Below are 16,729 nucleotides of genomic sequence, written 5' to 3' on the forward strand. Positions count from 1 at the left end.
CAAACACACTGACCCAAGCTCAAGCACACACGCACGCACGCTCAAACACACACACACACACACGCAAACGCACACACACACACACACACACACACACACACACGCAAACACACACACACACACACTCACTCACTCACTCTGTCTAGTAATTTGGTAGAAGGTTCCACCTTTCTCCCAACACTACGATACTTACGATGATTTAAACATATTAAGTGTCATTAGGATGAATGTTATGTATGAATAGAAATGATTGGTTCTTTTTTTTTTTACATTTTATATTTGAAGGGCCATCCAGTTAACCCCCAACCTCCTCTGTCCCCCCATGTCCTGGCTGATACTAATTAGCATAAGATATCTCTCGTCATGGTGCCAATAGATAGCAGGTCCTGTCGGCCAATCACGCCACTACTTAGTCACCTGCGTTTCGGTGCTTGAGCCAAAGTGGCAATAAAAACAAAGGCATCTCTGCCCCACGAGATGCGATTGTGCGAGTTTGCGTTTAAGTCAAGTCAATGCCCCTCTTGAAAATATGTCTTGTTTCGTGTTTTTAAACGTTTTATTTACGGGCGCATTTGCCCTAACTAACGTAGGGGAGGTGGATTCTCGAGAGCGTTTGTTTTTAGATTCCCTGGGGCTCTCCACCAGGCCGACTGCCGCAGGAACCTCAAGGCGGGTTCCGTCCATGTTGTGGCGGATGTTTCGAAGGAGTAAGGGCGACGAGGTCCAGGAAAGCGAGTCGTGCATGGTGTCAGAGTACGGCGTGCGCGGAAACATCATTCGATACGTGCAGGACCAGGGTAAAACATTTCGGCCTATTAATTACACTTTAATAAAAATTGTAAACATTTAAACAAGCGATAGTTTACGGTGGTGTGTGGTCACTTTAATATTTGTTTAACCCTTGTCAACAAGTCTTGGGGTGCCTACTTTTTTGGCTTAAGCGTCAAACGCATTATGGGCTATTAAACCATTTGGCATGTAGTGACAAATATTTTACTACACTGGCCTTCTACATTTACCATTTATAAGAATGGCAAATTAATTTTTAAATTAATTAACAAAATGGCAAATATTTTGACATATTTGACAAACGACTAATGTCAGTTGAAATGGTTGAACGAATGATGTCAGATATTTAGTTGACATATGGACCACCAAACTACAAATGTGTGGTTTTGCACTTCAGAAATCTTGTCACCCTAATCTGGAGGCCCATATGTTTCAACTGAGTATATTTCATGTGTTGCAGGCAGGTCGGTGACTTGCTGGGGCGGCCAGGACTGCGTTGAGAAGCAAATGTTCTTCAACATGTCGGTCCTGCAGCCCGTGGAGGAGCTGTCTCTGGCCCGGCTGGAGGTCAAGTTTCAGTGGGGTGTGCTCCGGGCCCCCGAGTTTTTCCTGGGGCCCCGGACCCTCGACGTGTCCCTGTATAAAGTAGTTCGAGCCACTCTGAGGGGAGCGAGCCACGAGGCCAACCGAAGGCTCCTGTTATCCCAGTCGGTGGCGCTGGGACCCGAGCCTGCCTCCCTCACACTGGACCTGACCTCCCTGGCCGAGACCTGGCGAAGGGCGGGCCGCAACTACGGCCTGGTGCTAGCACTGCAGCCGCAGGACCATGATGACCCGGAGGAGGAGCTCCTCCCCTTCCGCCCCGGGAACACTCTCCCGCTGCAGCCGGCGGCCGTGTCTGCGCCGCCGCCGGAGGTCCACGCCGCCTTGGTGGCCGTGTCCCTCAACCCCCAGCAGTGTCGCTCCAGACGGCGGCGGAGCGCCGTCCACCTCCCCGTGACGCCCAGCAACGTGTGCAAACCGCGGCGCCTCTACATCGACTTTAAGGACGTGGGCTGGCAGGACTGGATCATCGCGCCGCAGGGCTACCTGGCCAACTACTGCCACGGCGAGTGCCCCTTCCCGCTCAGCGAGAGCCTGAACGGCACCAACCACGCCATCCTGCAGACGCTAGTGCACTCGCTGGACCCGCGCGGGACCCCGCAGCCATGCTGCGTGCCCATCCGCCTCTCGCCCATCTCCATGCTGTACTACGACAATAACGACAACGTGGTGCTGCGGCACTACCAGGACATGGTGGTCGACGAGTGCGGCTGTCGATGAGCGTGCGAGGACATGTCTGGTCATCACTAGTGCGCAAAACCCCTGGTGGTGGGACAGGGGTTCAGAAGTTTTACATTTTGTATAGGATACTTTTAAAAAAAAAATAAAGATTTTGTGGAAAGGACAGACATTTGTATTTTTTATATTTAATATATTCTTTTTTGGAATGCGGAAAACACGAAGGGATATACATAAATATTTGCTATAGGCTAAATGGCTGCACAGTGCGCTGCACCAGGCTGCCCTCTTCAGGTAAGAGGAGGAATTGTCATCATCAAATGATAAATGGATGCTTGCAATCTAAAGGTGAGGTGGCTCAATTATAACTGTTGCTCAAGTCTAGAGGATTTTCATAGTTTACTTTTTTTTTGTTTATGGATTTCAATTGGAATAATTGTTTGTACCTGAGATTAAAATCAAATGGACTCAATTTCAAGGTAAATATTTGTATGGCACTTGTTTAGGAAGTGATGCAGTAGGAAATGAGAGGTGACTCACACAGCTAATCTTAATTTTTCCGTCTTCACAGTAGCTGCACTTCTTTGCATTCCATTTGTTGTTGCATGACATCACACCCAGTTCAATCATTTCAACCAGTCATGAATTGTGGTTAACGTCATTGGTTATAAGGCATATTTATACGACTTTTCAGTTGTGCCAATTGAAGTATATTATGTAAACACAAAGCTGCATAATTAATTGTGCATTTGATGTCCCACTCCTAGTGCTGCTTTCTGGAAACAAATCATTAGTCTCATAGCCCCAAAATGATAGGAAAATTGGATACAGGTTGGGATAGTTAATTTATAGTAACAATCTGGGGAAATTCTAGCCTCGGTCCCAAATTGTGATAGGCATACAGTATTTTGCAAAAGTTTACAACCCCCTTGCTAAAATACTAATTTAACTGGATAACGATTAGTATTTTTAAAAATTGATATATTTAGATTCACATTAATTACATTCAGTACCATGAGTTTAACACCACAAAATATCAAAAGGGAAAAATATAAAGTTTTTTCAGCCCCCTTTGCCAAAATTAAATTAGGGAGACAGTGCGTTTACATGACACTCAAGAAAGTCGACTTATTGGCTTTGTCCAACTATGATTGGATTACTAAGATGCATGTATACACCTTAGTCGAGCTATACTCAAATCGAATTGGGTTACTCCTAGTCGAATTAAGACCCCTAGATAATGCGATTCATAGTCGAGTGTGAGTGTCGGAGTGTGACATATTTCAGCCATAATATCCTTACATAGCCACAGGGAGCAGCACCGAGCACATACAATAGTTAAAAGGTAATATCCTCACATAGCCACAGGGAGCAGCACCGAGCACATACAATAGTTAAGAGGTAATATCCTTGCATGGCCATAGGGAGCAGCACTGAGCACATACAATAGTTAAGAGGTAATATCCTCACATAGTCACAAGGGGGCAGCACCGATCACATGCAGTAAAGCTGCAACACTTGCATATAGTCAAGAGGGGGCAACAACGGACACACAGATGAAGTGAGCAGGTTTAAATGTTGTAGAAGAAGCCTACTTTTACCTGTCTATTTAAGCACCATTTTCAGCTTTGGAAGGGAGAATCGCCACAAGCCAGAGAGAGAATCGCCACAAGCCAGAGAGAAAATCGCCACAAGCCAGAGGAGGAATCGCCACAACAGAATCTCCTGGGCAGGGTTAGGGTTAGGGTTTTTCTCCCGACGTGTTTACGTTCTTTATTCATTCCTTGCGATGTGGCGGGGAATGCCGTATACGGACGGGTGGTGGAGGGGCTGCTTCGGTTGGAGAAAGATGTTTTCAGTAGACAGCTGTCAACTCACTTCGGGTCGGCAATTTATTTAAAAAGCTGGTGCAGAAGATGGAGGAAGTTTTTCCTGAACTTGAACTTGAGGAAACAGGCTTCAGATCAGCTGATAGCAACTGAATACAATGGGGTTGATTAGTTAAGCGGGTAAATGTTAGCTGCAGGTTCGATATTTGCCGGATATTCAGCGAATATCGAACCTGCGGCTAACTTTTACCCGTTCTTTTAGTGAGACTCTCATGGCGTTTTTCCATTGGCCCTTTTGGCCGTACTGAACCTTACCGGACCATTTCCACTACCAGTTGAAACGCAGCCGTACTGCACCCGCAGTTGAGGCATAGGTAGTTTTTATTAAGTACACAAACAGAGACGAAGCAAGACGAGTCTAAACACAAAAAAATAAAATAAAGGGTTAGGAAATAAAGTTATCCAAGCGGCTCAAATAAAAGAAAAAAGCGAAAAGACGCTAATAAGTATTTGGCAACACTGCCAAAGATGACACACTTTTTTACGGCTGTTGTTGGGGATACAGACAGGAACAACAAAGTCCAAAGCATTGAACATGCCGCTACAGCAGCAGCAGCAGCTAGTTGTGAAGTGGCGCTAGATGAAGACCTGTAAGAAGACATCAATACGTAGGACTCGTACGCAAACTATGGACTCGCCGACTTGGAAGTGCGTACTTGGCAAGTCCGGACTTCCAAGTACAGACTTCCAAGGACACGAGTACGCACCTGCAATTGGAACAGCAGCGGACTCGATGACGTCACCAACTCAGCTCTGTTAACTGTGCTATACTACTGAACAATATAAACAAATTATATAAAACTAAACCCCAGCCTCTTTCATTTTAAAATAGTATGTTCATATTTTGAATGAATATAAATTAAAAGATATGCTTGTCGTGTGTATAAGCTATACACACGACTTTTTATATGTAGGGTACAGATGCGCGTGCCTAACTGCCTATGTCGTTGGAGAGTAGGCTATTGATATAATAATTACGAATGAGCGAGAAATTACAGATTAGAATAGAAACACACACACACACATGATCGGTTGGATCTGACCGGGATTTTCGTTGCCGTTGCGATGAGTTTCCTCTATCAGCGACTTATACAATATAAACAAATTATATAAAACAAAACCCCAGCCTCTTTAATTTTAAAATAGTATGTCAATATTTTGAATGAATAGGCCTACATTTTTGTTATATATGTAAAATGTTCCTATATAGCCTATTATTATAGCTTACATACTAATATTTTAAAACATGGGAATGCAAAATGCATCCTGGGATATTTAACGGTCCCAAGTCCACACAAGTCACCTCTGATACATCCTCGGTGGAACGGCCAGTTTAAGAACGCATCGAGAACACTTCCGGGTTTTACGACTGTACTTGACTTGATGCGTACTTTGAATTGGAACAGTACTTGGGCTACGACTGATGATGTTTCACAAGAACGCAAGTACACAAGTACAGACAAGAACGCAAATTGAGAAACATCTTTTCTCTCTCTCTTTCTCTTTTTCTTTATATATATATATATATATATATGTTTGTTTGAAATGTTCAATCTCAAGTGCAATGCCAAGTAGTATATGGCTGTTTGTGATATTTTGCTAAGTAGGCCTATATGACTGTTTGTGGGGGTTTACCCTAACTACTTGTCTTGCTGTTATACTGATATTGATTTGATAAAAAAAAAAAAAAGAATAAACAGTGCTGGCATTTTGGCAAAGACAGGTGTTATCTGAAACCTTATTCTCTGTAGGGTTCCATCGTGACTATTAGTTTGTGTAGTGCTACACTTTGTGTGTTCTCTGCTTTCCATCTTCATTTTAGAGTAAAGAAGTGAATGCAGGTTTTAAAGGGGAAGATTTTTTTTCTCATCTCCAACCTTCACTTCTGCGTGAATTAGCTTTACCTGCCTATCCACCATTCAGTCTGTACATTTTTTTTCTCTGTTCTCTTACAAAGATCGGATGAGGTGGGCCCCATAAATATCTTCGCCTTGGGCCCCCAATTTACTAAATCCGCCACTGCGCACCCGAGATGGACCATGTCCGAGGTCGGGCCAAAGCTGTGGAAGACAACTCTATAGACTCTTCATGCCAAGGGCGTGATCTTTCCTTGAACAAAATGTATACGTTTTTTATATCTAAATAAGCTCCAAATCTCTCAGAGTGATTCTGCCTTGTTTCACTCATGTGTCATTGATTACCAAGCTTGCTGCTTTGCTGACGACCCAGAACCAGATAACTCTGCCCCATCAGACGACAGAGAGAAAGCGTTAATAACAATAAGGGATCCTGTTTTAAATAAATTAACCTGCTTCAGAAGTCATCTTTGCTCTTCATACCTTTTAAATATCCAGGTGATACAAATCGGCTCCTCCAAGCACACGTTTGGGTTGTTTCAGCAGGTCATCCAACCCCATGTGTTGGATAACCTGTGACAAGTGACTAGTGACAAGTGCCCTTGCCACTAGTCGGAATTTGACGTTCTCAGAGTGAGACTGTGTTGCCATGTGTGAACCGTTCCATTAACACGACAACACTGCATACCTGTTGAACACAATCGACTTGTGTAGCTCTGCCCAGAGATATTCCAGAGAAGGTGGATGTATCACAAAGCGGACACGGCAAGAGGTCTAAACTGAAGTAAACATGCTAGTCTCGGAGAAGTCCTCAACCGTAGTTTTTTTTCCATTCAGTTGTGTTTCGTATCCAATTTTATTTTTTAGCTCTAAAGATCCAAATTTAAAGGTAAATATATATTTTATACCACACTTGATTAGGCAGTGTTGCAGTAGGAAAGGAGAGATGACGCACACAGCTTATCTTCATTTTTCTGTCTTCCAAGAAGCTGCGCTGCTTTGCATTCCATTTCTGTTGTTGCGTGATATCACACCCAGTTCAACAATTTCAACCAGTCTCATGCATTGTGGTGGGTATAGTGATGTCATTGGTTATAATGACTTCTTTCAGTTGTGCCATGTGAACACACAATGCGGTGTAATTGTGAGATGCAAGTACCTGTCTTTATGGTGCCAAACAAAGTGACAGAAGTTGTTTCATGTTAGGCAGAGTAAGTAAGTAGGCCTACTAAGGGGAATGTGCATGTTTACAAAGATAAAGATAAGAACAAATGTAAAACAAAGATGTCTATCGGTAAAAGCAGGGGCGGACCGTACTGTTAGTACGTACTACAGCCAAAATGCCCTCTTTATATTTTTCCCCATATCTATTGTTTTTATAAAAATCCCGTCATAATAGCAGCGCCGGGATGTCCAACTACTCACGCATTGACGGTCTCCCTGCTAACGTGCGAACCAATCATGCAACCCCCCCCCCCCCCCCCCCGGTCAACAATTCACAATTTGGTCACCTTTGCCTGGAGCCCCCAAAGGGCTAAGACTGCCAATGGGTAAAAGGAGTAAACATGTGGAATGCCTTAGATGAAGAAAATAAAATGTGTAACACGATGCAAAGACTTAAACAAATACTGAAAAAGAAGATGCTTTACAAGTATTAAAGTCCATGTATGGCAATCTGAAAATTAATGTGGATTTATTTAGTTTTGTGCCATAACTTTGCATGTAATATGTATAAAATATACAGGAATTCATTATTACAACAATTATAACAATAATTATAAAAAATAATTAAGATGACAACTTATGTCTGGATGTAATGTTGTGAATCTATGTGATCAAAATAAACTAAACTAAACTAGACCATTAGTGACTGGCAACGTCCTGGCCAAGAGACGGCCAGACCTTTAAAGCCATTTTGGGCTGCAGACTCACTGACCCCCCCCCCCCCATCCTCCATAGCAACTTGCCTGATGTCCAACTCCCAGTGCTGCTTTCCAGAAACAAAAATCATCATTAGTCCCTTAGACCCAAAATGATTGGAAAATTGGCTACAGGTTGAAACATATTTTTTCATGTTTTTATTTAATATAGCGACAATATTTAAATTCACAACAGTACTACTTTTAATTAATTACAATAAGTACCATGAGTTTTACACAAAATACCAAAAATGATTACCGATACTGTGTTAGAGAAGAAACAATTACTTATCCAAAAAATGGGGGGAAAACTCCAAGATCGAAAGGATGGAAGTGGCCATCTACAAGTGAACTTCATGCAACTTGTCCTCCACAATATAACGACAACTAATATTTTAGTCTTATTAATTCAAAGACAATTTATTAGTAGTTCTACTTGACTACTTTGTACAAGGTCTATGTGTCGTGAGGTTTTAAATAGCTTGTGTGCATGAGACTGGTTGGAACAATTGGACTGGGCTGTTCTGGCTTCTAGGAAGAGGTTAAAAAACATTTGTAAAGCTCACACACCAATTATGCTGTATCTGTGTATAATATATATCTATGCCTATTTGTATGATATTTTCAGTTTTCCAATTCCAGTGTATCATTTACACACATCTTAATGCGGTGCAATTCTTTTCAATTCAAGATGAGCATCTCTCTCACTGTCTCAACGGTGCCAAACACAGGGAAAATCGTTTCATCACGATCAAAACTGACATTGAAGGAGTAGATGTGGAACCTGTTGCCCACATCGTAGAAGGACACCTGTCCCTCCTCCATGTCAAGGAACACACCCAACACACTGGGTGCACATCTGGCTAGCTTAGTGACAGGAACCGTCATGGCCATGAGCTGGCCCAGCTGCAGTTTCAGAGTCCAGTAATCTGTTTTCACGTTCAGATTTTTAAAGCCATTTCGGGGAGCAGAATTCCTCACCACCCCCATCCTCCACTCTGTCTTGCCTTTGACATCCACCTCCCAGTAGTGCTTTCCGGAAACAAAGCCCTCTCTGCCCAACACGCACCACCAGCCATCGTATTGGTGTTTGGTTCTTCTGAAGTCTCTCCATGGGTCGTGGACGCACTCCACGATCGGGTCTATTTTCATCGCTCTCCCATCTAGGGATATCTTCAGACATGGGTGTGCGATAGATTCATCAAGTCTGACCTCAGCTGTGAATTGGTATCAGAGAAGAGAGTATAGTGGAAAATAAGACTTGATGCAAGATGTTCCATTCAATTTGTTCTATGCATTGCTATAAAAAAAGAAAAATAATTCTGTACTGACCTGTTTTCTTGGCAATCCATTTCCATACTGTAAACATAAAAGAGAAATGGTCATCCCTAACAATCTCTATCTTCAATAATCGACTTCCAACAAAACCTAAACTATAGTTACTTATACACTAAAGTGACACTAAGACTTACCAGAATCAGGAACCTGTCGATCAGCTTATAGAAGGAAACAAGCACATGTTAGCACACACACATTAGAGGACCAGTTAGCTTACATTCAGCAGGAACAATTACCTTTCTTTTCTTTTTTTACCTTTCTTTACCTATGTTGCAGCCTACAACTGCAACAAGAGAATGAAGAAAGAAGGCTGTAGGTGCAACAAGCATCACAAAACTGTTTTTGTTTAGTCATTGACATTGAACAATAAGCAACAGGAGGGCGGCAATAACTGGTTCTAACACACCATGTGGGTTAAAACAGCACGTAGGAAGTAAAATTAAACCATAAGTATAATAATATTGATTAATTGCATTTATATAGCCCTTTTAAGGGACCCAAAGTGCTTTACATAGTGAGTGTGTATGTGTTTGAGTGTGTAACCTCATCCACTACAAATAATAAAAAATAGGAAGCACAAATATACCTCTACTGTTGAAGAGCTCTTGATTTTTGTTCCAATGTTTTGCAATTGACAGCTGTTTAAAAAGACATAGAGAAACAAGTCAATGCTAGAACCTAATGAATCTAAAAGTTGGATAAATTTGAAATCTCATTGTTTCTGGGAACCTTTTGTCCTTCCTGCTGCAGGATATCCAAGATGACAAAGTCCAGCAAAGGGAGTATGTTGGGCAGTTTGCCCTTCTTCCACTCTTTGCACATCTCTTTCACCACCTCATCCACGTCCATATCCAGACAGACCGAGTCCTGTTAATGTGTTCGGTTAGTATTGTGTTTCTTCCACCCTTTTTAATGCTTATAATACATGTGCTGCTGCTATGGAATGCTGTCTGACTTGCCATGATCTGCATGTGATGCCTGTATCTGACAACATACAGCATGATACCAAACCCTCAAGATTGTTGATCCATTCTACGCCTACGCCTAACCTTGCAATAAGGCAGCAAATCAGAGCAGTGATCATTAACATAACCCCATCGATACAGTCACAGCATTCCATAGCCATCATTCCATCCTTATCTCATGAGGGTTGTTTTAGCCTTACCTCTTCCATCTCTCTCAGAGTCCAGGTCCATGTAGAAAGATCACCAATGGCCTTCTTTAGTCTTTTGTCCTCTTCAGGCTTTTGTTTACATGCTTCTCCCTTGTTCTTCTCCAGCCCATGACTGCATGGCCTCGACATTGGTGATTGTCCGAGGAGCATCTGGTAAACACACAATGTACTTTGGGGTTTGTCATTGCACATGCAGAATGTCAACATACAATACATTTTACATCAAATGAAGGCAAGTGAGGTTTATATATAGCAGTTTAATCAGATTTGCCTGCATTACTTGACACACCGTTTGAGCAGGGAATGTAAGGAGGGCTGTATGGGCCCCTAGATATGGAGGGCAAGCATGTTAAAATATAGATATTTCACTTTGCGGAAACACTATATTGGGGCATATCTGCCGTACGTAAGTACTCTCTCCTGTATCCACATCATACTGAATTGGTATATTTAAGACTTATCTTCACTAATTAATAAAAATTTGAAGTGTACATTCAACTCTCTTTTTTTCTTTACATTCAACAATTATGACCTAAATGTGGCTTACCTGCATTTCCACAGAAAGGTACAAATACAGCTCAGACCAGAAAAAATATATTAACAAATACACACTTCAAGAATAGAGCCACAACTAATTAACAAACTTCCACATTTTAATTTACACTTGAACTTTTCTTTGCGAAATAACAACAGCAATAATCTTTGCAAAATAACAACGTCAATAATCTATCGATCTTACCGATCATGGCACTGCAATAATTATTTCTGAGCTTAATTGAATACATTAAATGTTTGCATTAGAATGAATTCTAATACTGTACTAATACTAATACTTCTGTTTTTATGACCAACCTCTGGGCCATGTGCTTGTGGCGGGAGGTCCTGAGCCAACTGAAGAAGGAATGCTTGTTGCTCCTCCAGACTAGACCCATCTTTATTGACTTTGGTTGACAGTGAGAGACCTCTCGTCTGTGTAGAGTTATGATTGATGAGTGTGATTAGGTTCATCTCAGGTAATGTAATGTTAATACCATTCACAGCATTGGACCACAACTGGACCCACCTGCATTATCCGGTCCAGTTCCTGAGCAATCTCTCTGAGGATGAGTTTAGATTCATCCAGGGTGAAGTCCACAGGTTCTGGTCCAGTGGGATCCACACTCTATGAAGGAGGACATGAAAACAACTCAAACTACTGGTCACATTCCAATAATCATGCTGTTTATCTTCTGAGTGGCTTAGACTGGCTTTGTTCTCACCTTTGAGTGTAGTATCTTGCAGACTTTTTTCATGAGCCGTTCCGACAGCTTTGTTAGGCACACAACAACACAAACAATAAATTACAGCATATCCAAGCCATGTTTTGTTATTCTTAAATCAACAAATTTTAGTGTATTTCATTTTAGTATTTCAAATATCTGGCAACAATTGGGGGGTCCCTCCACCTAGTGCTCCACTGTTATGCGTAAGTCACTCAACCTCTTTTCAAAACACAATGTTGTTATCTGGATCTGGAGCATGACCAGATCAGGACCAGGTAATTCACACCCTGGTTTAGGATTTTGATAGCTTTTATGAGTATCTAACCTTGAATAGAGCAAAATTTGGGTTTAAAAAGGGTTTTGAGTGACATTTTATTTCTTCAATCTTCTTCTTGATAGGACCAAAGCTGCTGAAACTGCCGGTAGTTCTATCTCTCTCTGTAAAACATGTTGGAAGCAAAGCACATCTTTAATGTGATATGCACTAGACAACCACCAACACTGTAATTAATGCCATCACACATAATACCGTTAAAATTGGTACTCAGTCAAAGTAACTTGAACATTTCCGGTCCACAACAAAAAATATTTCTGCCTAGAAATCACAAAAATGTCTTGCGATGAAAATTTGATGATATTTGATTGTCATTTTCAGTTGTTTGTCTATAGGTGTCTCTGGATCCGTTTTAAATGAGTTTCGGTCTACTAATATGACACTTGTTGTATGAATATATATCGTAAATCCAATAAATTACCAGGCAGGCCCAAAATGGTTTTGATTTAAAAACACAGCATTAAGATGCTAGGCTATAACGATGTAAGATACGTATGTGACAAAGAACAATTTCAGTTTAGCTCTCCGGGGGATAAATCAAATCAAGTTTTTAAATAAACCAACCTGCTTCAGAAGTCATCTTTACTTTTCACACACTTTGCATATCCAGGTGATACAAATCGGCTCCTCCAAACATACATTTGAGTTGTTTCAGCAGGTCTTCCAACCCCATGTGAACTGTGGCAGTTGGGACAACAACCAAGCATACCTGTTGAACACAATTGACTTTTATATGTCAGTGTAGCCCCACCCAGAGCTATTTAGAGAAATTGGATCTCTCTGTCTATGAGGCACAAGGAAACATGTCTAAACTGCATGCACTCACCTCGGAGAAGTTCTCAACAGAAGATTATTTTATTCAGTTGTGTTTCTAATTTAAATTTTAGCTTTTAAAAGATTACCGATGAAGTAAAAGATGACTTCATCTTGGTTGTTTACGAAAATGCATCAATGGCAACTCCCACAGCGCTCCTCTCATCGTATCAGACCCACTCCCTGTTAGATAGCCTACACAGTTAAAAAAAAGAAAAAAAAGAGTCCCTTTGCAGATGTTCGGCCACACAGTGCGCTGCACCATGCCGCCCTCTTGAGGTTAGGGAAGGAAGAAATGATTCATAGAAAAATACTAAAAAAAAAATCTAAAAATTAGGTAAAAATGGGGTCGATCAATATTTGTATCGTAAAATGAGCTTATATAGCTCAGGTCTGTGAAGTGGTCTTTCTGTCCAAAAATCAACCTTGTTCCTTCTATGGCCAAATGAATGTCAGAGATCAATCCTTTGTCAATTAATTCCTTTCCAGCCAATGGAAAAGCACAGAAGCTTACGTCAAAGCATCCAAAGGTAATATAGTATAGTCCAATAGTTTAAATATTCTTTATATATATATATATATATATATATTTTTTTTTTTTTAGCCCTTGGTGTTCTCATGTATATATATATATATATACATGAGAACACCAAGGGCTAAAAATATAATTGTAAAATGAGCAGTAAGTCCGGTGAAACCTCACAATATCCTTGACTCCTGGTTCGAACCAAAAAGGTCGCAAGCAATTTCTTGCTTGCGACAATCATTCAAGCAATCATTTTTATATTGGAATTCTCCATCATGCCAAATTCGTTGGAGGGACAAATGCATGAATGAGAAATCGGTTATAAGGGTGATCATTAATTAGTTGTACAAGCCCATCCTTTCATATAATACTTTATTTTAATTTCCGTTGTATTTTTTAAATCCACAACAGGCCACTAGAGGGAGATGATGTCCTGCTGCTTGATTCCAGTGATACAGCTCTGCACTCTATCTGTAATGTAATCAGGAATTAACATTATTCTGGTTCAGCACACACCTTAATGTTCAACATGTTTTATGTCAACAATCCTAAAATTCTATCCTGGCGAAGCACTATGTAACCTCTTTATAGAATGTTATTCAGCTTTGGATCGTTATTTTCATTAGGCCTAAATGAACACACACACACACACACACACACACACACACACACACACACACACACACACACACACACACACACACACACACACACACACTGTGTCGATCGTCTGAAGAACAGTCATCCATGAATGTTTATAGGAAATAATGGGTCCACCAGAAGGCTTGAGGTCTTTGGACACTAAGAAAATCGGGTGAAGGATTTCCAGAAAATAACTTGCAAAGGTCTAAATAGCAACCCCATGACTAAACATTTAGATCTAACCCTAACTAGCATCAGTGACACAGTACTTGCAATAGGTTATAGAATTCCATTGTGTTGAAACGCTATCACCATCACCACTGAATTTCCCAATGCAAAAGTATTTTTCTTGCATCGCTATTTGCGACTACAGTTAGTTGAGAAATTTCAGTTGCTGTTTTTCTAAATAAATAAATCATGTTCTCCTTTACACTAAGGAAATAGTCCTTAGTTCATAATAATGAACTAATAATAATGAACTAAGGATAACTAAGGATATAATAAAAGTTTAAGTAATAATTAAAGGTGTCCTTTTTTATCTATTGCCTTGAAGACCTCTCATAGCTATCAATATCTAGCTTCTCAGCTTCTCTTATTTGAATTGACATGCTATATGTTTCTCCACAACAGATGGACTGACTGCCACTAACAAACCCATTGGGGGCCCAAGGTGCCCTGCACAGCAATGGTCTTATATCTGAAGAACCTGGTTCTAACCCAGTCACCTGGACCTTATTACTTAAACTCCACATGCACTCCATTTAACCTAACTGCTCAGTAGCCATTAAATCGGCTGGAGGTAAAATTTGAGCGTTGTAAAGAGAGAGACTAGAAGAGGGCAATACTGAGAACATAAACATACCCCCCAAAAATGCCCCCTCCCTCACTACATTTTTCCACCATTGAGAAGTGTTGCATCACGCACCTTTGGTTGATTTGACATAACGCTGTTGGTGCTTTGTGTGATCGGCATGCAAGATGGATTCTCTGAACCAATCAGGGCATCCCAGAAATGAGACAGAATTGGTTTCAAACCGGAATAGTCTTACACAGAGGCAGGTGCAGTAAACCAGAACAGACATTGTGAAAGCAGTTCAATCTCTAATAAGGTATGGATCTCTATGGCATACATCTTGCCTACAGCACCTTTGATAGAGAATAAGGGAAAGAGGATTTGTTGTTAAAGAGATTTTTTTTATTTTGCCAAGCCTTTCCCTCACAGAAAACTTTTTTTTAGAGAATCTGGATGTGAGAGACTTTTTGGCTGTCTCTCACATCCTCACAATGTTTTTTTGTAAATACAAAACCTACAGTTTGTGTGTGTATATAAACACGACACAAACCTCACCTTTTAGTGAGGTAGAAACAATCCAAGCATCCCAGTTCCCTTAATGTTCACAGAACCGCTCCAATGGGGCAGAGATTCCCAGATTGGGGTCGATGATTCACTTTTCCCGGGCAGAAACGCCTTCCTCTTTCGCTGGTCCAGAGAAACTAATTGCCTAGTCATTATGTCTGCACTCCGCTGCCCGCGGCCAACCTCAGCCTGGAAAAAGACATCATCTCCGCAATTGGCTACCTTTAACAGTGTCCCTTGGGCATGCTTGGTCTATTTTGTTGTGTGTGTGTGTGTGTGTGGTTTTAGTCTCAGCCTTGGTATCTTGGAAAGAGGCAAAAGGTCTGACGTCATTGTGTCTCCTACAGCATTTATTCGCCCCCACAAACATGGCCGCTTCACCCCGTGGCCCGCTTCTTCTTCATTAGGAAATGGAAACAGACGTTTATGATGCAGCTCCTTGACCTCCACTGAAAGGCTCTTTCCCGGTATTGTCCGGGGCAGGGGTTATCGTACGAGATGTAAGACATTTTTTTTTCCATGGCCGTATGCCGCTGATGACAACACAGATGTGCTACATGATTGCACAAATACACGGCCCTGACCTCCCTCCCCTCCCCCACCCCCGCCCCACTAATTCAGCCCACATCTAACATCCCTCTCTGTCCTTTTCTTGTCACTTCGTATGAAGGGATGGTTAGCAACATAGGCCTGGAGAACCTATGGTAGTAATGTCAGCCTCTGGGAACCACGCTATTTGTGGCTGGGCGGCATTCACTCCATGCATACTGTGGAATTACTAAGCCATACATATCCATGAAAAAGGATTAGCCTATATTTATGAAAAGTAACCATGGGTTTTCTATAATTCTGCAGCAAGGCAGCATCTGTCAATGCTGCCTCAACAATGATAAAGTACGGGACTACACACTCACCCAGGCACACACATCCATACTGAACGTTTCTCATTGAGTTTAATTTAGTCATTTGGCCTCACTGTGAATTGCTCACCAAGTTAATGTGGAGCCCTTTGGATAGGAAAACGTAATTTTGTTGTGACTTGTCTTTGCAAACATCAGAGGTTTTTGCATAGACTCTGTACTGTGACTTTGCTTATTTGGGGTAATATAACCTTAAAAATGGTTTATACCTTTGGATGTTTCACATCTGCCAGAATGTGATCACAAGCACACATTGGCCTTCAAAGTGTCCGAAATCGATTAGGGATGTCACACATGTTAATGTTTAAAGATAATGTGAAGGTTACGCAGAATCGCGTGACATGACAAAAATTCAGACGGCCTCAGTTAAAGGTTGTTGAACTGCACTTGTATCAAGCATATTTCCTAACCTTGGTTTTTGTATCCGCCCGTGTCCTCCGATGGAACATTGCCCTATCTCAAGTGAGTCGCTCCAGTGCTTTTAACCACAGGGGGAACAGAGTTATGATGTTAGACCAACCAAGCGTGCGCGGTAATGTCTGCTCCACCATCACAATATTTTGACTTCCTCTCATCGTTCATATGCGCAGCGACACTGTCACTGTGCCCCTCTGGCGGGCCCAGTCATC

The 16,729-nt window shown here is 41.4% G+C and overlaps 2 protein-coding genes across 2 annotated transcripts; one reads left to right on the forward strand and one right to left on the reverse strand.

The window, feature by feature from the left end:
- Positions 1-529: 529 nt before the first annotated feature.
- Positions 530-2,112, forward strand: gdf3 (growth differentiation factor 3; the record flags this gene model as incomplete). Its single annotated transcript, XM_084478007.1, has 2 exons — positions 530-797; positions 1,250-2,112. 2 exons carry the CDS (start codon positions 530-532, stop codon positions 2,110-2,112), a joined length of 1,131 nt encoding a protein of 376 aa, XP_084334133.1.
- A 6,303-nt stretch (positions 2,113-8,415) lies between these two features.
- On the reverse strand, positions 8,416-12,422 carry LOC311358804 (zinc-binding protein A33; the record flags this gene model as incomplete). The annotated part of the gene is made up of 9 exons (XM_084478917.1): positions 8,416-8,951; positions 9,659-9,710; positions 9,802-9,939; positions 10,238-10,396; positions 11,099-11,215; positions 11,310-11,408; positions 11,506-11,553; positions 11,834-11,946; positions 12,407-12,422. 9 exons carry the CDS (start codon positions 12,420-12,422, stop codon positions 8,416-8,418), a joined length of 1,278 nt encoding a protein of 425 aa, XP_084335043.1.
- Positions 12,423-16,729: the final 4,307 nt, after the last annotated feature.

Source organism: Micromesistius poutassou (genome assembly GCF_964030765.1).
Source record: "Micromesistius poutassou genome assembly, chromosome: 14".
Lineage (NCBI taxonomy): Eukaryota > Metazoa > Chordata > Actinopteri > Gadiformes > Gadidae > Micromesistius > Micromesistius poutassou.